This window comes from Panthera leo, chromosome D4 (assembly GCF_018350215.1).
Source record: "Panthera leo isolate Ple1 chromosome D4, P.leo_Ple1_pat1.1, whole genome shotgun sequence".
Lineage (NCBI taxonomy): Eukaryota > Metazoa > Chordata > Mammalia > Carnivora > Felidae > Panthera > Panthera leo.
In genome coordinates, this window is record NC_056691.1 from 91,625,429 (window position 1) to 91,648,275 (window position 22,847).

The 22,847-nt window shown below is 61.8% G+C and overlaps 1 protein-coding gene across 6 annotated transcripts in view; it reads left to right on the top strand.

The window, feature by feature from the left end:
- The window catches only part of SARDH (sarcosine dehydrogenase), a 61,452-nt gene that overhangs the window by 25,889 nt on the left and 12,716 nt on the right, over positions 1–22,847 (top strand). For 4 of the 6 annotated variants that reach the window (XR_006195680.1, XM_042911961.1, XM_042911965.1 and 1 more), the window contains 5 exons: positions 692–805; positions 5,723–5,861; positions 7,495–7,608; positions 12,904–13,051; positions 17,198–17,291. Coding sequence is in view for 5 of the 6 variants with exons in the window: in XM_042911961.1 (XP_042767895.1) it covers positions 692–805; positions 5,723–5,861; positions 7,495–7,608; positions 12,904–13,051; positions 17,198–17,291 (609 nt within the window). In the remaining variant the exon portion in view is untranslated. The remainder of the gene's footprint in view (positions 1–691; positions 806–5,722; positions 5,862–7,494; positions 7,609–12,903; positions 13,052–17,197; positions 17,292–22,847) is intronic. The other 2 variants (XM_042911963.1, XM_042911966.1) reach the window with 2 other exon arrangements.

The following is a 22,847-nucleotide window of genomic DNA, read 5'->3' on the forward strand; positions in this document are numbered from 1 at the left end:
GAGGGCAGGACAGGCCACGGCCAGTGGCGGTCGAGGAGCCAGCCTCTGGGGCCCACGTGCCGCAAGGCCTGTGCCAGGCCTGTGACATCAGGCGAGTTTTCATCTCTCTGCCTCAGTTTCTCGTCTGTAGAAAGGATCTCCCTGCCTAGAAGCTTGAGGCACCCGGAGCAGGGCTCGGTCCTGACTGCCATGACAGTGCCATCCGGCCCCCAGCTCCGTCACCCTCTTCCTCAGAGAGCTGGTTCCGGGGTCTCATCCCGCTGCCTCGGCCTTGAGTTGAAAGCCCTGACGGTGGCCCAGGGGTCCCAGGTGACCCGCCCGTCTCTCCCCAGCCCGAGTACACCCCACTTTTTCTCCATCCTTCTGGGCCCCAACGGACGCAGCCCAGCCTCCCCACCGGCCCTCAGCCGCACCACCACCACGGCGGTTAGGGTGTTATTTGCGCAAGGGTTTGTGGGCTGCCTGAACCCCTTCACCGCCCCCCCAGGCCGTGCCCCCAGCACAGCCCTCCCGAGGGCGGCCGGGTGAGGCCAGATCTGCTCCACCCGGCTCCCTGCCCGCCAAGCCGTGTGCGTGCGCGTGTGCGCCCTTGTGAACGTGTGTGCGCGTGCGAGCGTAGGGCGGGGGCGGAGGGAAGGAAGGACCAGGAGGAGGGAGGAAGGGGCACAGTGACGAGCGTGTCTCCTCCCAGGTCCTGCGGTACGACTACTATGGGGCCTACGGGAACCGGATGCACGAGGACCACGCCTACGGCCGGCTGCTGGGGGACGAGTACACGTTCGACTTCCCGCCCCACCACGACGTGGTCAGTGGCTGAGTCCCCCCACCCCCCATCCCTCATGGAGGAGAAAGTCGGGCTCCCGGTAGGGCTGACCCCCGGGGGCCCTCCGAGAGTCCTGCCAGAGGCTCTGTGGACTGCATCCAGTTCACCCCCCGTTTCGGGCTGACTCAGTTTTGAGGAGCAAGCCGGTGATGTCTTCCTCTCTGCCCCGCTCTGTGCCGAGGCCTCGCCACGGGCGGTGGGGGCTGGGGCTGGCTGTGTGGCCGCAGGCCAGGGGCCGCCCCTCTCTGGGCCTCCTTCCCTCCTGCCCTGGATCTGTTCTGAGGCTCCTGTGACAGGCGTGAGTGACGAGCTCTTCCTTAGGGCTGCTGTCGGTGGCTCTCTCGCAGAGTAGATTCAGGACACACAGACCCAAGACGGGTCCCTCCAGAGGACGAGCAGGAGGTCTGTGGTCTGGGGTCTGCTCGCTGCCCCTCTGGCTCCAGAAGTGGGCAGATGAGGCTGGTCAGAGCCCCGGCCGGGCTGCCTGGGCCCGACTCCCGCCGGGGTGGGGGTGACGAGGCCTGGGGCCGGGCTGCCCCCCGCAGTCTGCCCCGGGCAGAGGTGCCCTTGAGGGCAGCTTCGGCAGAAAGAGCGATGCCAGCCTCCACGCTGAGCGGCCCCGCCGTTTTGCAAAGGGGTCACCCAGCAGAACGGGGCTGAGCCGTGGCCTCGTGGCTGCCCCAAGAGAGCGAGAGAGGCCTCAGCTGCCCCCTGATGTGGGTGCCCAGCCCGGGGCCACCTGGGAAGCACTGTCTCGGGGGAAAAGGCAGCCGGCCAGCTTCCTGGGTGTGCGGCCTGTGAGGTCACCCAGGGCCTGGCTCAGAAGGGCCCTGAGTGGGGCTTAACGCTCCGCTGTCGCCACCTTGAAACTCTTAAGACTTTAGGAACCGGGGCCCGTGGTTTCATTTTGCATCAGGCCTCACAAATTCTGCAGCCGGTCCCCAAGGGAAAGAAACATTCCCTCCTGTGCTTTCCCCCAAAGCTGGCTCTGGTGGTAAAGGCACTGGGGGAGGGGCTTGGGCGGCGGAAGCAGGAGGCACGTGCGTCCCCAAGCTCCGGGGTCCCTGGCACCGCCTCGAGTCTGGCACCTCGGCTCCCGCGGCTCCCAGGGCCTGCAGGACGTCTGGCCCTCGGGGACGTGGGAGCCCGGAGGGGATGCCAACTTGGCTTGGTGGCTTCATCCAGCCTCCGCAAACGCGCCTGAACAGTCCCAAAGCATGAAACACACACTTGTTCTCAGCATTGGCAGCCTCCCCAGCCCGGGGAGACGGGGAGACGAGAGTCAGCCCGGAGACCGTGTCGGGTTTTGCTCTGCGGCCCCAGTGTCGGGGAAGGTCCTGCAGCGCCTGACGGGTCGCGGGAGCCCCACAGAGGACAGCGGTGTCTGCAGAGCGGTGGGGTCGCGGCATCTGGGGCTCCGGCGGGGTGCCAGCTCCCCCGGGAAAGCCCGACTGGGGCCTTGGCCGGTTTCCCCGGTGTAAATGCTCTCACCGCTCACACCGATACACCCACGCGGAGCTGGGGGTGGGGGGGTTGGGGCACCGCGACAGCACGGGCCGGATGCACGGCTCCGCGATCTTCTGGCCGCTTGGCCCACAACAGACCGCGCGTCCCCTCCCCGGGCCCCAGAGGGCAGCGTCCTCGTGGGAAGTGGTGTTGGAACCTCGGGGTGGAGGAGGTGACACAGGTCCCCGACGCACAGCCAGTGCTCGGCGAGGGGTAGCTTTGCTGCCACAATTTTTCCTTCAGTGAGCAGCAAAGGTGGGGCCTCCCCTCAGTGGCTGGGTGATGTGTGTAAAACAAAGATGCAGTGGCTCCGGGACAGAAGACGGAGGAGAAAAACGGATGGATAATTTGGGACCTGGAGGGCCTGGCGGGGGCATCTGTTTACCGGCCAGCAGGCATGCTGTGTTCTTTGTGTGTAAAAAAAAAAAAAAAAAAAAAAATACGGCTTTACTGAGATAGAATTCACGTACCACACAATGCATCCACTTAAAGTGTATAATTGGGTGCTTTTTAAAATTTTTTTTAATGTTTATTTTTGAGAGAGAGAGAGAGAGAGAGAGAGAATCAGAAGTAGGATCTGGGCTCAGAGCTGTCAGCACAGAGCCCGATGTGGGGCTCGAACTCACGAGCTGTGAGATCGCAACCTGAGCGGAAGTCGGGCACTTGATGGACTGAGCCACAATTCGGCGGTGTTTTTTAGTGTCCCCCTGGGCCCGTGCAGCCGTCACCACGATGTGATGTTAGAACGTTTTGTCCACCCCCAGGAGAAACCCTGACCTGCCAGCTGTCACCCCCATCCCCCACCCTCTCCCACCCCATCCTCCCCTCAGGCAGCCACTAAAGCTCCTTCTGTCCCTGGAGCTTTACCTGCTGGGACGTTTCTATCAATGGAGTCCTACAACGTGCGGTCTTCCGTGACTGGCTTCTTTGCTCGGCACCGTAGTTTCAAGGTCCATCCACGTTTTTGGGCGTGTCCGTGCTTCATCACTTCTTTTTCTGAGCAGTTTTCAGTCACGTGGATGCTCTGCAGTGTGTCCGGACATTCGAGCTGGCCCCGCTTTTTGCCTGTTAGGAATAACGTCGCTGCGATCATGCCCCGACGGGTTTCTGTGTGCACGTAGGTCTTCATTTCTCTTGGGTAGATGTCTAGCAGGTGCGTTGCTAGGTCATGTGGGACCTCGATGCTTAACGTTTTGAGGATCTGCTGACTGTTTTCCAAAGTGGCTGCACTGTTTTACGTTCCCACGCACAGTGGGTGAGGGTTGTGACTTCCCCAAGTCCTCGCCACCACTGGTGATTCTGTCTCTTTGATCCCAGCCAGCCTAGTGGGTGTGAGGTGGGATCTCACTGGGGTTTCGAGCTGCATTTCCCTACTGGCTAATGATGGTGAGCGTCTTCCCTTGTGCTTACTGGCCATTCGTGCATCTTCTTTGGAGAAATGTCTATTCAGACACCTTGCTCATTTAAATTGGGTTACTGGTCTTTGTACTGAGTTATAAGAGTTCCTGTTATATGCTGGGTACAAGTCTCTTATCAGATTTATGCCTTCCAGATACTTCCTTCCATTCTGTGGGTTGTCTTTTCCCTTTCTTGATGGTGTTGTTGGCGGCACAAAAGGGCTTGATTTTGGTGAAATCCAACTTACGGATTGTTTCTTTTGTTGCTTGTGTTTCTGGGGTCATATTTCAGAAGGCATTTCCTAACCCAAGACCACAAAGACTTACTCCCATGTTTTCTTCTAAGAATCGTATAGTTTAGCTCTTACTCTTAGGTCTGGGACCCACTTTGACTATGGTTCGTGTATGGTGTGAGGTAGGGGCCCAGCCTCCTTCTCTGCGTGTGTCCAGCTGCACGGGCACCACGTGTTGACGACCGTGGCTTCCCCTCGCCTGGCCTTGGCATCCTTGTGGAAAAGCAGTGACCATAAACGTGCGGGTTTATTTCTGGACTCTCAACCCCATTCCAGTGATCTATATGCATATCCTTGTGTTAGTGTCTTGATTACAATGGTTTTGTAGTGAGTTTTGAAATCAGGAAGCGTGAGTCTCCCGGCTTGGTCTTTCTTTTTCAAGATGGTTTTAACTATTCTGGGTCCCTTGCATTTCCATATGAATTTTAGGATCAGTTTGTCAATTTCTGCCAAGAAGCCCGCTGCGATTTTAACGGCGATCGTGTTGAATCTGGATCCGTTTGGAGAGCACATCATCTTCGCAATATCAAGTCTTCGTTTTGTAAACATGGGATGTCTTTCCACTCGTTCAGGCCTTCTTTAATTTCTTTCAAAAATATTGCTGAGTTTTCAGAGTACAAGTTTTACACTTCTTTTGTTGAATTTGTGGGTATTTTTAAATTCTTTTTGATGATGTAGGTGGAATTATTTTCTTTTCTTTATTTTTTAACTGTTTTTTTTTTTGAGAGACAGAGAAAGACAAAGCAGGAGCAGGGGAGGGGCAGAGAGAGAGGGAGACAGAATCCAAAGGAGGCTCCAGGCTCCGAGCTGTCAGCACAGAGCCCGACACGGGGCTCGAACTCACAGACCGTGAGATCATGACCTGAGCCAAAGTCGTACACTCAACCACCCAAGCCACCCGGGGAACCCTTCTTCTTCAGTCAGTTTTAATAACTTGTGTCTTTCTAGGAATGTGTCGTTTCATATGTCACACCCTGGCATGCGGTTATGCATGGTTTTCCCTTACAATCCTTTTACTGCCGTAAGGTTGGTAGTGATGTCCCCTCTTTCCTTCCTGATTTTAGTACTTTGAGTCTCCTGTCTTATTTTCTCTGTGAGTCTAGCTGGCGGTCTGCTACTTTTGTTGATCATTCCAAAGAACCAGCTTTGTTTTTGCCAATTTTCTCCATTTCTCTATTCTCCATTTCCTCTATATCCTATTCTAGTCTTTATTAAGTCTTTCCTTCTGCTTGCTTCTGGTTTAATTCACCCTTCTTTTCCAATTTCTCCAAGTGGGAAGCTGAGGCATCGATTGAGAACTTTGGAGGCATTTGCAGGTGTAAGGTCTCTGTGAGCAAGGTCCTGCCTTCCTTCCCTCCTTCTCAAAGTATTTCCCAACCCTCCCCCCACAAGTGTTTTCTTTGGTTCTTTGGTTATTCAGGGATGTGTTGTTCAATGTCACTTATATGCAAACTCCCCAAGTTTCCTCCTGCTGTGATTCTAATGTAATTCCATTGTCATCCAAGAACATGTTGTTGAATCTGTTGTCTTCTTTTGTGGGGTATAATTCCCTGTGCTTCTGAAGAGTGGTCTTAGTTGTGTTCCCAGCTGGGAGTGGGGAGGGAGTCTCAGAGCAGGTGTGCCAGGGAGAGCCCAGCGCGCTGTGCTCTGCGGAGGCATAGCTCAGAGCCCTCATGGCGTCCTTCCTCCCTGGAACTTTTCAGATCAAGAAGGAATGTCTGGCCTGCAGAGGGGCCGCTGCTGTGTTCAACATGTCCTACTTCGGAAAGTTCTACCTGGTGGGTTTGGATGCGAGGAAGGCTGCCGACTGGCTCTTCTCTGCTGATGTCAGCCGACCCCCAGGTACGACCTCCAGAGGGCCATGCCCCTCTCCCACTTTGGTGCCAGGAAGAACTCCCTGGGCACAGCCCTGGGTGCTGAGACCAGGCGGCAAGCTGGCTCTATCCCCTCTAGGCTTCTCCAGCTCAGGGCTCTGCCCCCTGGCTGGCCCTGGGCCCCTGCGTCTAGATCTCTCTGCCCTCATTGCCACACCTCAGGCCCTAGGCCCCCAGCACCTTCCACTGTCCCTCCCCCTGCCCTTTCTTTCCCTCCTCCCTCCCTCCCTTCTCCATTTACTTTGTTCCAGAAAGGATACAAGGCAGGAGGCTCTCTGTAAATGTGGAGCCCCTTTGGGCACTCCCCACAGGAACACTCTCCCCAAAGAGGGTTTCCAGAATTAAATAAAAATACAGGAAGATCAGATAGATTTGAGTCTCAAAAATGGACGATGTTTTCCTACTAAGTGTGTCCCATGTAATATTTGGGATGTTCATCTCCTTTTACGTTACCCACCGCCCCCCACCCGTCTGTATTAGCTCCCTGGGGCTGCTGTAACAAAACACCGTAAACGGGCTGGTCCTAAACAATGGAAACGTGTTGTCTGATCATTCCAGAGGCTACAAGCACAGACTCAAGGTGGTAGCAAGGCTGTGCTGTCTCTGAGACCGGAGGTGGGACACTTCCTGCCTCTCTGGCTCCAGGGGGTGGGGGCGGGCACTAAGCTCGCCCCTGCCTTGACATCACACATCCCTGCGTTTGCTTCTCCTCATAAGGACACCAGCATCCCGGATTGGAGCCCGCCGTAATGGCCATCCTAACATGATCACATAGCAAAGCCCTGTTTCCAAATAAGCTCACGTTCACAGGAACTCGGGGTTGGGATGTCAACATGTCATTTCAGGGACACAGTTCAACCCGTGACACCATTTTTCCGGCAGTCACCCCACCTGCTCCTCTTAAACCTCCCCCTTCCCCACACCCCCCTTCCCCCCAACCCCGCCCCAGCACCCCTCCATCCACCTTCCCGTTCACCCCCTTTCATCCATCCATCCACATAGTCGTTTATGCGGACAGACCTCAGGAGCCTCTTCTCAGCAGGCAAGGGCGCACCAGAGTGAGCGAGACAGGAACCCTGCTCCTAAGAACTTTCTGGCATGTGGGGGGTGGGTGGATGGGAGGCTGGGATGGGGGGCATCCACGTCCCGGGCCAAGGTGTTTCAAGAAGAAAGAAGCCCCACTCTTTTTTTTTTTTTTTTTTTAATATTTTTATTCATTTTCGAGAGAGACAGAGCATGAGTGTGGGAGGGGCAGAGAGAGGGAGACACAGAATCCGAAGGAGCTCCAGGCTCTGAGCTGACAGCACAGAGCCCGACGCGGGGCTCGAACTCTCGAACCACAAGATCATGACCTGAGCCGAAGTCGGATGCTCGACCGACTGAGCCACCCAGACGCCCCGAAGCCCCACTCTTGACCCTTCCTCCTCCGGGAACAGCAGTGCTGGGTGACCTGCCCCTCCCGCTCTGGGCCGCCCGGTCGTGGTGACGTCGCCTTTTGAGGTCACCTGCGCTAGGGCATCCCGTCGAGCGGTTACCCAGACTTGTGCATGCCGGGCTGTGCCGAGCGGCTCCCACACTCCGGGTCTTTCTCTTGCCCCCAGGCTCGACCGTGTATACCTGCATGCTGAACCACAGGGGCGGCACCGAAAGCGACCTGACTGTCAGCCGCCTGGCCCCCGGCCCCCAGGCCTCCGCCCTGACCCCCGCCTTTGAAGGTAGGAGATGCCCCACGGGCTGAGCGATGTTGTCACTGCAGCCCTTGTTCCGGTGACCGGCGGTGGCCGGGGACGGGCTGCCGGGGGCCGCTCTGTAATTACCTGTGGTGCCCGCAGCGGTCAGGGCTTGGGAGATTAGAGGTGTCGCTTCAGGCTGGAGGTCGGCTTTGTTCAGGCAGTGATGCGCGCTCTGAGTACTCCGTGATTCCGTCTTTGAACCTGTCCGTACCGCGGTGTTTCAGAACAGCGAGGGCGTGGGCATACTCAGCGTGCCTGCCCAGAACAGAGGGAGCCACGGAGGAGGCCGTGCTTCCCACTTGGACGTACCAGCTCCTTTCTGCCACCGACATCTATGCGGAACCGACTTTGATCTCTGCTGAATCCCGTCTCAGGCGGGGCAGGTCCTTAGAAGGTGTGCAGTTCAGTGCTCAAGCTGTTCCTGGGTTGCCCTCTGCAGCCCCTTCGCCTTTGCTTGCATGCCTCCAGTGACAGGTAGCTCACTACCTGTAATGCTTGTTTGCACAGCCCTGATGGCCACGTTGAGCCAGATATGCTGCCTGTCCCTTCACCTCCCCGACCCTACCCCTTGGTTCACACAGAGCAAGGTCATCTCTAGTCCCGTAGCCGTCCCTGCTAGGGAGAAGAGAGACGGCTGAGATCCGCAGAGTGGGAAGCACCCTCCTTCTCCAGGGAGGCCCCGGTGCCGCTCTGAGAGATTGGATGTGCAGAGGAGAGGGTATCTCTCTGAGAGCCCCTCCAGGGGGAGGGTCCGTCAGCACAAGAACTCAGCCCATTCAGAGAAGCTGGCAGCCCCCGCCTCCAGGGGCCTGGCTCCATGCTGCCCAGACTCGGTGAGGGTCCCCAGGGGTTGGCGGGCGAGCTCCCAGGGCACTGGGGGAGGGGGAGGCGAGCGAGAAGGAGGGCGCATTAGCCAGGCAGGTGCACTCAGTACCTGCTGAGCACTTGTCGCATCCCAGGCTGTTTGAGGCACCCAGGAGGTTCTGGCCCGTGGAGTTTATATCTCTGGGTGGGGGGTGCAGGGGCGATGGGACAAGGTTGCTTTGCCGGCCACAGACTCCTTTGGGGTGGATTTGGGGGCCGAGGGTGGGTGGGATTCCTGAGTCTCTGACTGACTGCTGAAAACCGGCCGACTGGAGGCTGTGGGCACGGGTGAGCGGTCTTACTGGCGGCAGCTGGGGCTTAGGGGGCCCTTCCCTCCTGCCACTGGTGGTGCAGAAGCCGGGAAAGCAGTGGACTTAACCAGAGCGCCTGTGCTTTGTGAATGAACTTGTCCGCCCCTTCCTTCTCCCAGCGCTCACAAAGAGCCTTTACGGTAAGACAGATGCGGGCAGCCAGCGGTCACAGGAGGTGAAGGGGGCTGGGCGGGCCTCCAAGATCTCACGGTAGGGACAGACAGGGCCGGGAAGAGACCATTAGAACACCGAGTGGAAAAGCAAGGGGATGGAAAAGAGCAGGACTATGGAGGCTATGGAAGTAGCTGAGCCAGGGTGAGGAAGGCTTCCTGGAGGAGGTGATGTTCTGGCCTGAGCCCCGGTGGATGAATAGGAGCTGCCGGCTGGAAAGGTGCCTGTAAGGAGCTGGCTGGAGAGGAGCAGGGGCCATTTGGACAAGGGCTGGTGTAGCTGGGGAGGAGGGACAGAGGGACCCCGGTGAGGGCACAGGTCATCTAAATCCTGGGCCAGGTCCTGCCACTGCCTGGCTGTGCGGCCCACAGCCCTGAGCCTCACTTTCCCCATCTGGAGAACGGGGACCTTCCGGAAGGTGCCGGGGGATTCCTGGCCCTGACGGTTCGAGGAGCGCCCGCCTTGCCAGGGCGGGGGCCAGAACAGGCCATGGAGCAGAGGCAAGGGAAAGATGCTAATGATTCGGGAGGCGTTCTTCCCAGATTCTGGCGCCTCCCGGCCCAACCACATGGCCGCCTGGGCGCGGGGGACGGGCTCTTGCTCGGCCTGCCAGCGGAAGTGCGCGTGGCGCGTCGTGAGGGAGGCGCCGTGACGCTTGAGTCACATCCCGGGAGGCGCTGGAACGTGCTGCCGGGCCCGGGGACACGGCCAAACACGAGAAGACCGGCGGCATGTGGACGGTGTTTTATTTTCGGCCTTAAAAACTGTACTGTTCCTGCCATGAATATGCATGCCTGTTAAATATGCATGTTTTAGACGCGGGTTAATTATACCCGCTGCGTCAGGTCACCACGACGTCAAGAGGATGTGGTGATGTGCACGCGAGCGAGGCTGTGTGCAAAGCAGCTGTCGATGCCAAACGTGATCTTGAACCATCGTTCGCCTCCCAAAAGGAAGACGTGCTTGTAGGAGAGAGACGTGCTGATGATACAGGAAGGCGCAAGGTCAACCCCGCAGCCCCCAGCTCCCCGGCTGGAGCCTGAGCCCCTGGACTCTGCCCACTGACCGCCCTCTCTGCCACGGCCACTTGCAGGCTGGGCCCAGAGCTGTGGCCTCAGGACCCGGCACTTTGGGTCTTTGATGAGGACAGCTGTCCAGAGAACGCCGGGCCCGGCAGCTGCCCTGGCACCAGGCGGCCCCGGTAACCCCCGTCCCTTGAGGAGGGGCCTTGGGTGGCTTCGGACCCCTGGGGCTACGCGGAGGACGTGGCCTGTAAAAGGCCCAGGGGCCGGGGGGGCCCTTTTGGGGGCCGACTTGTCTTTTTGGCTTCTGTCTCCCTTTGTGCTCATCGGTTTAAGACGAAGGAGGAAGAGAGGAGACTTGATCATACCTGACCAGTGCTCTGGTAGACGTTTTAACCCAGTGGATGCTATTTAACGGTCCTATGGGGGCAGGTGTGGTTCAGCCCATCTTATAGATGAGAAAACGGAGGCCCAGAGAAGTAAGAAGTGAGGGCGTCGAGCCACAGAGCCACCTCTTGGCCAGGCCGGTCTGATGCCAAGGCCTATGTGATTCCCAGACGGTGTCCTCCGGGGTGGGGAGGGGTAGTATCCCTGCAGAGTATCCCCACAGGGATTTGGGGGGTAGCCTGTTTTCCCCAGCCCCACGGCCCAAAGGATCCAAAGGTGGGTGCAGGGTACGGTCCTGGCTGTAGGGAGATTGTGGACGCAGGACGGACGTGGGACGGCCGCGGTCCCCGGGCACGGGCAAGGGGGCAGGCCACTGCGGTGAGGTCGTGTCGGTGCTCTGCAGGGTGGAGTGGGTGAGCGGGCTTCCCGGAGGAGGGGATGTTTGAGCTGGGTCCCGGAAGGTGAGGAGGAGGGGCTCAGGCCCGGCGAGGCACCGGTGAGTGGAGGGCCTGGGTGAGGACGGACCCCCGCCCAAGAGCAGAGCCAAGTGCATCAGAGCCACGTGCCTTGTGGGCGGCAGGCTCTGACGGTCGGGGCGGGGAGTGCTTTCGGACCCTCCTGAGGGCCGTGGGAGCAAGGGCGATCGAGATGTGGTGAGCAGGACTGGGGGCGGGATTGGAGGCTGGGGCCAGGAGGGGACAGGTCCGGCCATCCAGCCCAGAGGTGCTGCTGCCCCGGGCGCTGAGAGGAGGGTCTTGGAGGCTGCTTCGGGATGTGGGGGTGGAGGAGACGGCGGGGCCGCTGGCCACTTGCCCTGGTATATTCAGGAAGGGCTTCCCGGAGGCTAAGGCCTCTGCGTGGGACCTAGGGGAGCACACAGCATGTGGGGTGACAAGGTGGGGAACGTCCCAGGGGTCACCTGGACACGGGTGGGAGGAGGCAGCTGAGGACCACAGCCCCTGCTTCCGCTCCTTCCCAGGCGGGATTGGGGGGGGAGGCGGGCCCCAGCTCCAAGCTTCCAGCTGGTGGTCCCAGCCCAGCCCCACCCCGCCCGGGACCCCCCCCCCCACGAGAGCCTAGCCAGCAGCTGCTCCTGGAGACGGAGAGAGCCTGGTGCCCTTTACCCTGAGCCCTCTGCCACCAGCCGGGCCCTCCTCTGCCAGGGAAGGGTAGAGTGAGGAGGGACTGCTTTTTGATGACGGTGGGCGGCTGCGTCTATTACCACAGCTGCAGGGTGGGGGGTGTGGGGGGGGGCGGGGCTGGGACACACCAGCGGGAGGCACCCAGGAGGGTTCTCCAGCAGGGAGCCCCCTGCCCATCTCCACCCGTGCCCACACGCTATGCCCAGCCCGCGGCAGTGATGCCCAGGCTGACAGAGGCGGCTGCCAGGGGACCCCGACGGGAGGAGGCCTTCTAGACCCTTCTGCGCCCCTCCCTGGGGCCCCACCCACAGCAGCTGTGCGAACCTGGCCTGTGAGGGCATTTCCAGTCCCATATTCCCACCGTACAGACGGAGAAGCGGCTGAGGGGTCAGGGATGGCCTGGGGACGTCTGCTCTGGGGTGGGGGAGCCCTGTGAGAATTAATAAGGAAGGAGAGGGGGGGGGTGCGAGGGGAGGTCCAGGGAAAGCTGAGAAGAAGGAGGCCTCCCGCCTCCCTCCCCACCCCCCACCCCCACCCCCTCCAGTTCCTCCAGAGATCATGGGCAAATGACCGGTGGGAGCCCGCCCACCGCAGGCACAGGCAGTGGCTGGATCTCACGGTACCCCTGCAGAGGAGCTACATAGACTCTCCATGAGAGATGAGAGCACAGGGGCTCAGGGAGGCTGTGTGATGGTCCAAGGCCACACAGCTGTCCCAGCTCCCCAGGGCAGTGAATCTCCCCGGACGCTGGGCCGAGGCGGGCTGCCCTCCGTTCACCCAAGCCTGGGTGGCAGTGTGGCCCAGGCCATGACTCAGAGCTGGACAGAGTCTGATTTTCTACCACATGACCTTCTGAACCTCGGTCTCCTTTTCTGAAACCCTGGGGTGGTGATGAGAATCAGCCTCCTGTGTGTGTGTGGGGGGGGGGGGGCGGGAATCAAGGGGGTATTACTGGCAAAGCCCGGCCCGGTACCTGGCCCCAGCAAGTCCTGATATGGCCAAAGGGGGATCCAGAGACCGGGGGGCCAGGGGCATACGGAGTGAGAGCAGAGCCAGAGAGGAAGAGATCTGTCCAAGGCTGCCCAGCACTGATGACACACGGAGCCTCGGGCCTCGACCGGGTGGGAGCTGTCCCCCTCTCCTGGTCAGGAGCCCTTTGAGAAGTGGGTGAAAGCCTCAGACTCTCCCAGAACAGTGCTCCCTTGGCGTGTGCAGCCCCAGGGGTCCCCCACCCCGGCCCCCACTCCCTGCCCCCGGACAGCAGCCGGTGCCCCTGGGGAGGGTCACTGCCCTCTGGCTTGTGTTTTTCACTTTCCGGGAAAGAGCAGGTGCTTCCTCGACCCAGAGGCCTCCGGCTAGTCCTCGCCGCCTCTCTTCCAGGGGACGGCTACTACCTGGCCGTGGGCGGGGCCGTGGCCCAGCACAACTGGTCTCACATCAGCACGGTGCTGCAGGATCAGAAGTTCCGGTGCCAGCTCATCGACAGCTCCGAGGACCTGGGTCTGATCAGCATCCAGGGCCCGGCCAGGTGAGGACGGGACCGGGAGCCAAGCAGCCGGGTGCCCAGCCCCTGGGACCCACACCTGGGTCCCTCCAGCTGGCACCCGTGGGCAGAGGCAGCCGCTGGTCCTGCTGGTCCAGAATGGGACGTTCCGGGTAGCTAAAGGCTCTCGTGAACCCAGAGACGCCACGCCAGATAACTCACCTTCAAAGCCCCAGAGTACAGACGAGCCCTCAGTGGGAGCGCCAGACCCAGCCGGACAGGAGTCTGCGCCTGAGGGTTCACAGGGGTCACAGAAGGGCCTGTGTGTGTCGGCGGGGGGGGGGGGGGGGGGGGTGTCTCCGGGTCACCGACGGTCTAGCAGTTGCTGATGCCACGTCCAAGTGGGCCCAGCCGGGCCGGGGTTCTACCTGACACCTGGGCTGAGAATAATACCGAACACCGAGAGGCCCGTGCCCCCCGCCCCGAACACCTCCGGGTGGATGAGTCGGTCATGCGTCCGTTCCGTAAATATTTGCTGAGCTACACTCCCGCCCATGAGGAGTCAGAGCCTGCAAACCCTCAGACGCTGGCCTGTGCAGGGAGCCACGGTGGGGGGGGGGGGGGGGGGGGGGGGGGGGGGGCGGGGGCTAGGCAAAGGGGCACCTGGGCAGTTGCGTGCTTTGGAAAGGTCTCTCGAGCAGGGCTCCGGGAAGGGACTCGGGGGCGGGGGACCAGTGGGGAAGGATAATCGTGGTACCAGCCACCAGCTGGGCACCTGTGATTTGCCAAACCCTGTGCCAGCGTCTCCCGAAAATCCTGATAATAGCCCTTCGAGGCGGTCCTAATTGTTCTTATTCCTTGAGGGGGAGGAGACAGAGGCACACAGAGGGGGAGACGTTTGCCCAGGGTGGCGCAGCTCACCAGTGCCAGGGCGGGTGGGCACAGACTCCCCCCGAGCTCTCAGACAGCCGCGCGCCCGCAACTGCCCTTCCCGGGGAGTTACACGCCCTCTTTGTGGCGACGCACCTGCTGTGGGTGCTCCGTCGCTGACCCCGGAGCCCAGGCACGCGTCAGTGGTGGGGAGGCTCCTCGCGGGTGAGGGCCCCTGCTTCTGGGGGCCCCGTGTTCAAGGAAGGATGTGTTCCTGGAAAATGACGGGAAGAGCTGGAGGCAGAGGGAGGGAGGGGGAGGGGAGGGGGATGTGCCTGCAGCCAGATATCCCCAGGCTGCGTGCTCTGACAAAGCACGCTGTGTCCAGGTGACGTCCCTGTCAGCCAGGAGTCCCTCCGGGATCCCCGGCTGGCTGGCGTGCTCAGACCGGCCGCGGGGTCATTTTCCCTGGGGCCTTGGAGCTGATCGAGCCTGAGGCTCCCCGGCTGGGTCCTAGACTGGCCGGCCTCCCTCCCAGGCTGTGTTGTAGCTGGTTCTGTGTGGGCGTTGCTCAGGGGCACACGGCAGGAACGTGCTTGCTGAACGAATGAATGGAACCTGAGAACATCGTATACGTTAACGTGGATCGGCATCTGTCAAGTGTTTGCCCTCAGGCTGCCCATGAAAACCAACATCCACTAAGGGGACGTTTGGGCAAAGCCCTGGAAGAAATGAGAGATTGAGCTTTGGAGCTCTCTGGAGGGATGGTGTTCCAGGCAGAGGACACAGCAGGTGCAAAGGCCCGGCGGCTGGGATGTGCCTGTGTGGCTGAAGGAAAACAGGGAGGCCGGCTGGAGCAGGGCAGCTGGAGATGTGCTCGGGGAGCAGAGGAGGCGAGAGCCTGCGGGTCCAGGGGGCTGTGAGTGAGGGGGACTGAGCAGAGCAGAGACATGGTCAGACTTGGGCTTTCACAGGGTCTCTGATGCTGGGCCGGGCTAGGAGGCCAGCAGGTGTGTGAGGAGCCTCGGGGGACGGAGAAGCCGGGATTTCCAGGAGGGAGCGACGAGCCGTGTCCAGGTGGCCAGTGGGGCCAAGTGGGATGAAGATCCAAAGCGGAGCATTATGTTTGGGGCTTCCGGTGGACTCGAGGGTGGTTTGCGGGACCGCTGGGCAGAAGCACGTGGATCCAGGAAGGGAGGAGAGGAACGCGGAGCGGAGCAGAGGTTGGTGGCCACGGCTACGGGGAGGGACGTGGGGCCCAGAGGGATCACCCAGGGCCCCGGCTCGCCCAGCAGATACCGTGGGGTGGTTTCCATGTCTCCCCAGGGCCAGCCAGCTCCCCGTCTGTGGGCCCAACGGGGCCGGGGGTCCTGGCTGGCCCTCGGCAGCCTCTGCCCCCTTGCCACAGCACCCACGGGGGGGCGTGAGCTTTTTCTACTGCGGGGGGAGGCTGGTGGGCAGGGGAGGGAGGGTGCGGGCACTCGGATCAAGGCAGCGCCCCCAGGGGACAGGCCAGCCTCCTCTGCCTCATTAGAAGCCGCTCCAGGAGGGTGGTGGTGACGGCCACCTCACCCCCGCCCCCCGGAAATTTCTTTACTTACTGCTGCTGTGTGTCTTCTCCTTCAAGAATAGCCCCACATTCCTGTAGAGTAACAGCCTCACTGGCACCACCGGGGGCGGGGGGGTGGGGGGCTGGACCCTCTGAATTGTCAGGTGGGAAGCAATTTAGCCCGGCACCCGGACCGTGGGCGGTGCTAAGTTTCCAGCTGTCCGGTAGAACTCTCTGGAAGCGTTCCGCAATTGGGTGGGCCCGGGACAGCAGCCGCTAAGCTGTAGGTGGCCACTGAGCCCTCGAAAGCTGTCTGGAGAGACCGAATATTTCATCGTAATGAACTGAAACCCAAGCGGCCACAGGCGGCTAGTGGGTGCTCGCTGTCACAGTCATCAACGCCCAGATGCGCGGCAGGTGCTTTCTCGCCGATTCCCCGCCGGGGTCCTGGGAGGTGGCATCACTGCCCCTCCCGCCCCCCGCAGAGGATGGGGAGGCGGGGGGGAGGCCAGGGGTGAGCAGGGGAGCCGGGACTTGAACCTACGTCTCTGGCCCGTGCCCTCCAGCGCCACCTGCTGTCCCTCTCGTGGAGGGACAGCCTCCTGCGCCCCCGCCCACGTTAGGTAGATTGGTGCCTGCTGACCCCCTACAGACCCTCGGCCCGGCCCAGGCGGCAGCTCCAGGCTCCCGCCCCTGCCGGGAAGCAGGCAGGGAAGACGCCGGCCACCCCCCAGAGCTACGGAGGGGCCGTGCTCCTCGAGGACCGGAGGTGGGCTCTCTGGGGGCTGGCAGCACGTGGGGGCCGGGGGTGTGTGTTACATAAGGCACTCGCAGCCTGCAGCGTGCTAGGCATCTCGGGCCGGTGTGGGTGGGCAGCTCCGGCACCGTGGGGGCGGGAATTAGGGTGGGCCGCAAGCATTCTGAGCAGTGGTACCCAGCAGCCCCAGCACCCGCTGGTACCCCCACGGGGAGCCGTCTCCTGCCAACGGGGAGCCCACCCTGGGGTGCAGAGCCAGGCCGTGGTCACTCAATTCCGTTTACCGTGTGCCCTCTGTGCCGGGCACGTTGGGACAGGAGCAAGGACAAGCCATGTGAGAGGCGCCCTGTCAGATGTATCAGAGCCTCAGATTCAGGGAGTCGAGGAGGGCTTCCTGGAGGAGGTGGCAGCCAAGCCAAGACCTGGAGGATGACAAAGGCTTAACCAGGGGCAGGGCACCCGGGTGGCAATGCCGAGGAGCGCAGGAAGGAGTGAACAGAGTCCTGGAGGGAGACAAGGGGGCAAGGGGCCCAAGAAGTGAAGGTTTCCATGGGTAGTGAGAGCTTTGGGCCCAGCGAGCTCTCAGGTAACCCATCAAGCACGAGAGCCGGACTCCCGGGTGCCGGTGCTGGGGTGCGGGAGGTGAGGCGGGCAGCCCCTGCCCTCAGGGAACTCGCAAACTAGGCTCCTGCCCCAGGACTTGGGGGGCACTTGGGGGCATTAGATGGTCAGGCCACTGCCCCAGGAGCTCGGGTGAGTCTGGTCTCTACCCGGGCTGGGCTCACCGCCCATCATCATTCCCGCTGAACGGGCTTTCTTGCGGACTGGATTTTTGGCAGGCGCTTCTCTTGGTGTGCTGTTACTAATACCTGTCCGTTGTCCGTCTGAGTCACGGCGACGGGGACTCGTCCTGCTCACTGCTCTGTCCCCAGTGTCTTCCTGGCCCAGAGCCCGCACCCACGAGTGCTCAGCAAGAGTTTGTTGACTGACCAGCCGACTTTGTTCTTGCCCACAGCCGGGCCATCCTCCAGGAGGTGCTGGACGCAGACCTGAGCAACGAGGCTTTTCCTTTCTCCACCCACAGGCTGGTGAGAGCCGCCGGGCACCTGGTGGGTACCAACGGGCGGCCTCTCCTGGGTTGTGGGTGGCGGCAGGGTGCCTGGGGCTCGGGCTTGGGAGCCTCTGTGCCCCACTTCGCCGTGGGGGCTTAGATGGTCCTGCCCACGGGCTGTTCGGACTCCAGAGGGGTGATGGGTCCAAGTCAGGCCTCACCGGTGCTCTGCCCAGTGCCCCGCACATGCTGGGGGGCTCACCCCCAAGCTTCCACCAGGAAAGACAGCCTCGACACCCACACAGCCGCCCTCAGCGTCCCCTCGTCAGAGGCACGGGGCATCATGTCCTCTCGGGTCAGGGTGGCACGTACTTCCTCCACCGCGTTGCAGACGACAGGACTGGGGACAGCAGAGCGGTTTGCTACCGTGGCTGGGCTCCGTGGCCTTTGGGGAGGCACTTGGCCTTCCCTGGCGTTCTCCACCCCCCACCCCGCGCCCACGTAGCGTTGTGGATGTGTGTGGGTGCTCCTCTCGAGCTGCTCCCCGTTCCAGAAAGTGCAAGTCCCGGGACCCGAGGCTTCCGGCACTGCGGCCGGTGTCGGGGCTCTATGGGACCCGGCTCTGGCAGGAGGTTTCTTCGGAGACCACGGGGGGTGGGGGCGGTGGGCAGGGGGGACCAGGGCCGGGTCCAGCTCTGGGCCAGCACGTCCCTTCCCGGTGCCTCAGCGTCCTTGTTGGAAATGAAGCATCCTGGTCTCCGTTCTGACTCCCCGAGGCCGAGGGAAGGAGCAGACGGTAAAGGGAGCCTCGGCCACTACTTGCCGGGGGCTTGCTGGGCACCAGGCCCCGTTCTGAGCACATGGCGTGCGCGTGTCCCACTTAATGTTCACGAGTACCCAAAGGTTCCATTACGAGGGTCCTCAGCCTCAGCACTGTGGACGTTCGGGAGACCGGAGGCTGGCCCGAGGGGCACCCCTGGCCTCCACCCACTCGATGCCAGGAGCGCCCCAGCAGTGACCACCACAAATGTGTCCCGACGCGACCCAGTGTCCCCAGCGGGGCAGAATCGCCCAGGGAGAACAGCTAGTCTGGGATTATCCCGCGTGGCGGTCAGGGTCACGGCCAGGTGCGCTGGCCCAGGCCCTACGGCAGCTCATGATGTAGGGAACTGAGCTCAGAGAGGTTGGGCAGAGCGCCCCCGGCCCTCAGCTGGTGAAGCATTAAAGCACACAGATGCGCGTCCACGAAACGGACAGGGCCGTCAGGCGGGGGCTGGGGGGTGGGGTGGGGGTGGATGGACAGCCGGGCGGGGGGTGCACCTCTCCCTTCCCTCTGCCTCCATGTTCGTCCGGGTCGTGGAAGAGTGGGATCCTGGCCTGCAGAGGGGCTGGAGTTCGGGGCCCAAGCTGGGTCCTGTTAGCACTGGGTCCTGAGGAGGCCGCCAGAGAGAGGATGGGGACAAAGGCGGGTGTGCAGAGCAGGGGAGCACCGACCTTCACTCCCCGGAGGCGGAGGTGAGGGACAGGAAGCTGGGGGGGAGGGGTCTCTGTCTACTCTGTCTGGCTTGCTTCCTGCCTCCTTTGTGCAGAGCTGCTTGCCAGGACCAGAGAGGGTGGGTGCTTTGAGAAAGCGGCACAGCTCGACCCAGGCCCCGGCAGGCGTCCAGCGGGCCTCAATGGCAGCTGGGCTGTGGGCCCCCATGGGGTCCATGCAGCGTCCAGCCCCATCTGGGATTGGGTTCTGGCTCGTGGAGGTGTGAAGGGGAGTTGAGAGGCTTGGTGTCCGCTCGGCCCGCGTGTGGCTGGGGTGGGGGAGTGGGGGAGAGCACCAGGTGGGAGCACTTCCCTTCCCAGCCCGGGCCGCTCCAACGAGGCACCTGGGGCTTGTTCTTGGCCAGTGTACTTCAGCCGTCTCCCGCCCCGGGGGCCGGCCCTTCTCAGCCCTGGCTGCCTCCCTAGGTCTGGCCCGTGGCCGTGTGGCTGCACTTTGGCCGGCAGGGCCGGGGAGCCGGGCTGGGTCAGGTCTCGGGCCAGACTCCGGGATGACACCCCTCCCTAGGGTCACAGAGGCCAGACCCAAGGTGAGGATGTCATGGGATGCCCGGGTCCAGGCACAGGACACCGATGGGGCGGCTTCTCACTGTCTCCTCTGGAACTGACCTCCTGGTTTTGTCAAAAAGTGTTTTATTACTTTATGAATGAATGTTTGGTGTGGTGGTTAAGAAGGAGGGGCCTGGAGGCAGAGCTCCCTTCTAGCGTGACCCCTTTGAGTGTGACCTTGGACCTGTCTGAGTGTCTTCCCTCCGCCCTTGGCCCGGGGGTGGCTGGTGCGTGAGCAGGGGCCTCGCACGAGGTGCCAGCCCAGAGCCCGCCTGCCGGAGTCCGGCTGAGGGGATGGTGGGCACCGCGTCTCACTGTAAATACTGGGGACGTTTGTAAACCGAGAGCAAGGACACGGAGGTCCCTGTGACTCTGCCCCCGGCAGAGCCGAGGTCAACAGGTTGACATCGCGTCTGCTTTCCCTGACCCGCGTCTGTAAGGTTTAAAACAGAAGACAGCGTGCACGTGCAGCTTTCTTCTCTGATGACAGTGGTGACAGTTTTCCGGTTCCTTTAAACATTCTCCAGGAGCCGCTTTGAAAACCCCTGTGGTCGTCTCTCGGCTCCTTGAGCAGCGTCGTGCTTGGGAACAGCCTGGGGATGAGCTCCCCTTGACGGTGGCCCTTTTAGGACTCTGATCGTTGACTTAAGGCAGGTCCCTCAGAACCGGAACCAGACCCAGACCCAGAGGCGTCCCAGGTACACAGTCCGGGCCCGCTGGGTCATTCCGTGGTGGGCTCCTTTGGTAGCTTCTGTCTCCTCCCCGTGCCCCGCGCTGTCCTAGGCCTCTGGTGGGAGGGGCGCAAAAGTTCAGAGCTTGCCAGGCCGGGTCCCGCCTGCGAGAGACACTGGCCAATTCGGGTTCTCCTCTGAGTCCTGACCAAACCGCAGCATCTAGTCCCGATGCTGACCTTGCTCCCCGCACCTCTGCCCTCTACCACCCAGCCCCTGCGCCCCCACCTGGCTCTAGAATTAATTCCGGACTTGTTGGCTGGGAGCAACCCCCTCACTGGTGCCGGGCCGTAAGCCGGACCCGGAGGCCCTGGGATGCGCCCCTCCCTCCTCCACAGCCTGGCTCGCAGCCTAGCTGGGGAGGGGGTGGGGGCAGAAAGGACTCGGCAGCACAGCCCCGCCTGCATTGGAGACAGGGCCTGGTCACTCCCCGGGCAGCGAGGAAGGTCCCAGGAGCAGGTTCCCAGGAGGGAGAATGGAGTTGTGGCAGGGCAAGCGAGGGAAGACAAGGGGACTCGGGCCTCTCAGCTGGGGAGGGGCCCGGCCCCGGGACAGGGGTCCCTCATCCCACGGCCCCCTGCCCCCCTTGGCAGGACGAAAGGAGCCCACACCCTGGGGGTGACCAGCACAGGCTTCTTTCTGTCCACTGCCTGGCTAGAAGCGCATGGCAGCTCCTACAGGGGACGTGACAGCCAGCGCCCAGGGCGGGGGGACGCTGCCTCACTCCTTAGGAAGAGTGGCCAATCTCCAAACACACGGATTTAATGTCCTGCGGGGTCACTCGTGTGTGTGTGTATGTGTGTGTGTGTGTGTGTGTCCTTGGATGCTCGGGGCCTTTAGGGGGCTGGGCAGTTGGGCGAGTGCAGAGCCCAGAGTCTGCCTGGCGCCTGGCTGTGTCACACAGCCCTCTTCTGGTCCCTCCTCCTCCCTGCTGCTCTGGAGGTCACGTCAAACAGCCTGGAGGTGAGGTCACTGCAGCCTGCCCTGTGGCCTACTGGGAGGACCCCATCCTGCCCTAGGGGCTGGGAGTCCCCCAGGGGGCCTGGTGGGCCCGCTCCTAGACATGACAGAAACGGGGCAAGAACATTCGACGGGTGTGACGAGGGTGGGGTAGGTTGGTGCCCAGCTGGGGCCCCAGACGTGCCGAAATCCCACCTCCGGGTATCCCCTCCCTGGGGCGATGGAGGCCACACGGAGCAAAGGCTGAGCTTCCTTAGTGGTGATGTGACGGGGTTTGCTGACCTCAGAATGGCCCAGGCCCTCTGTTCCAGGATGGTCCAAGCCTAGGGTGCAATGGCCTCCCCATTCACTGTCCAGGAAGGGGAGTGGGGAAGTCAACCGCTGGCCGGGCCTCAGGCTGCGGGACCTGAGCTGCCCTCGGCCCCATGGTGGTCTCACAGGCGGGGGGGGGGGGGGGGGGGGAGGGGCGGGAGCTGGGTCAGCACAGAACCCGAGGGTTCGGGAACAAAGTCACCCCAGTGCTCAACAGAGCTAGGAGCCTCTAGTCTTGCCCCGGCCTTCTGGGACCACCTCTCCTGGCCTCGGTTTCCCCACCTGTAGCACGAAGCCTGGACGGTGTCTAAAATCCTTTCTGGGCTGCCCTGCAAGTCTGTCCAGACAGCCTGAACTCTGTCTGAATCCAGGGGGATTTCATATTCTCCCAAATAATATCTTGCCCTGGCTTCAGCACGTACTGACGCCATATCCCTCCGCGTGAAGAGGTGCTGGGCCAGAGCGTGGGCCGGGCCAAGTTGTACGGGAGGTAATTGGGTTCCAGCCAACCAGATGCAGAAGAGGAATGTGTAGCCGGCAAGGCCTCCTGGTCACAATGTGCGGAATGTTGGGGGCCGGAGCCCCGACCGCAGCCGGGGCCCAGGGCGGTGAGCGGGACCCTGCCACCGCCCGCCGTGACCCACACTCACGGCCGACAGACGGGTCGACGACCCCGGCTGAGCCGCGTCCTGGTTTTGCAACAACTCCCCAAGAACTCGGGCCCCCAGCTTCCCTGAGCCTCGCATTCCTAGAGGAAGGGCAGGGAGGAGGGAAGCGTCTCCTTGGCAGGAAACTGACCAGATGTCCTTGCCTTCACATGTTGGCCTCGAGGCCAGCGAGGGTCCCAGTGGGAAGCACTCTCCCAGCGTGGTTACCGGGGGAGACGTGGTGTTCCTGGCGCCTCGGCCGAGGACGGGGGGCCCCCTCGGGAAGCTCATCACGAGGCCCGTCACGAGGCCCAGCGATAAAGTGATTGTCTTCTGAAAATTAATTTCAGGTCCAAAGGAAATTGGATTTCTCCTCCCGACGGTGTGAAGGGCTCGCCGTGGCAGTGTTGGGATCCGATTAGCTCGGGACGGAATGTTCTCCCACCTGCACGCGTTACGCGGACAGTCGGGGGCTCGGGCCTTCATACAGAGCTGCCCGTAGCTTCACAGAGCCTGTATTCATTTGACAGTGGGGTTTTAGCGGCTGCCTAAGAAGTCGCCTCGCACAACATGCCCAGATTCGTCCGTGGCTCTGGGAAGCCAGGGGGCGGGGGGCGGGTCCCGTGGGTGTGGTGGAGAAAGCCGCCGTGTGGCCACAGCCACTGTTCAAGGCACCCCCTGGGGGACCGGGTGTCTTCTTGCCGTGAAAGCGTGAGGTGAAGACGCGTCTGGATGGCGTCCGGGGCGTGAGCTTCAGAGGTTCTGGAAGCTCCCCTGGGGTAGGGCTCCGTCCTTTCTCTACAGGCAGTGAGTGGTGTTCTCGCTCTACTGTGCTCTGTGGTGTAGACAGCTCAGGGACTATCC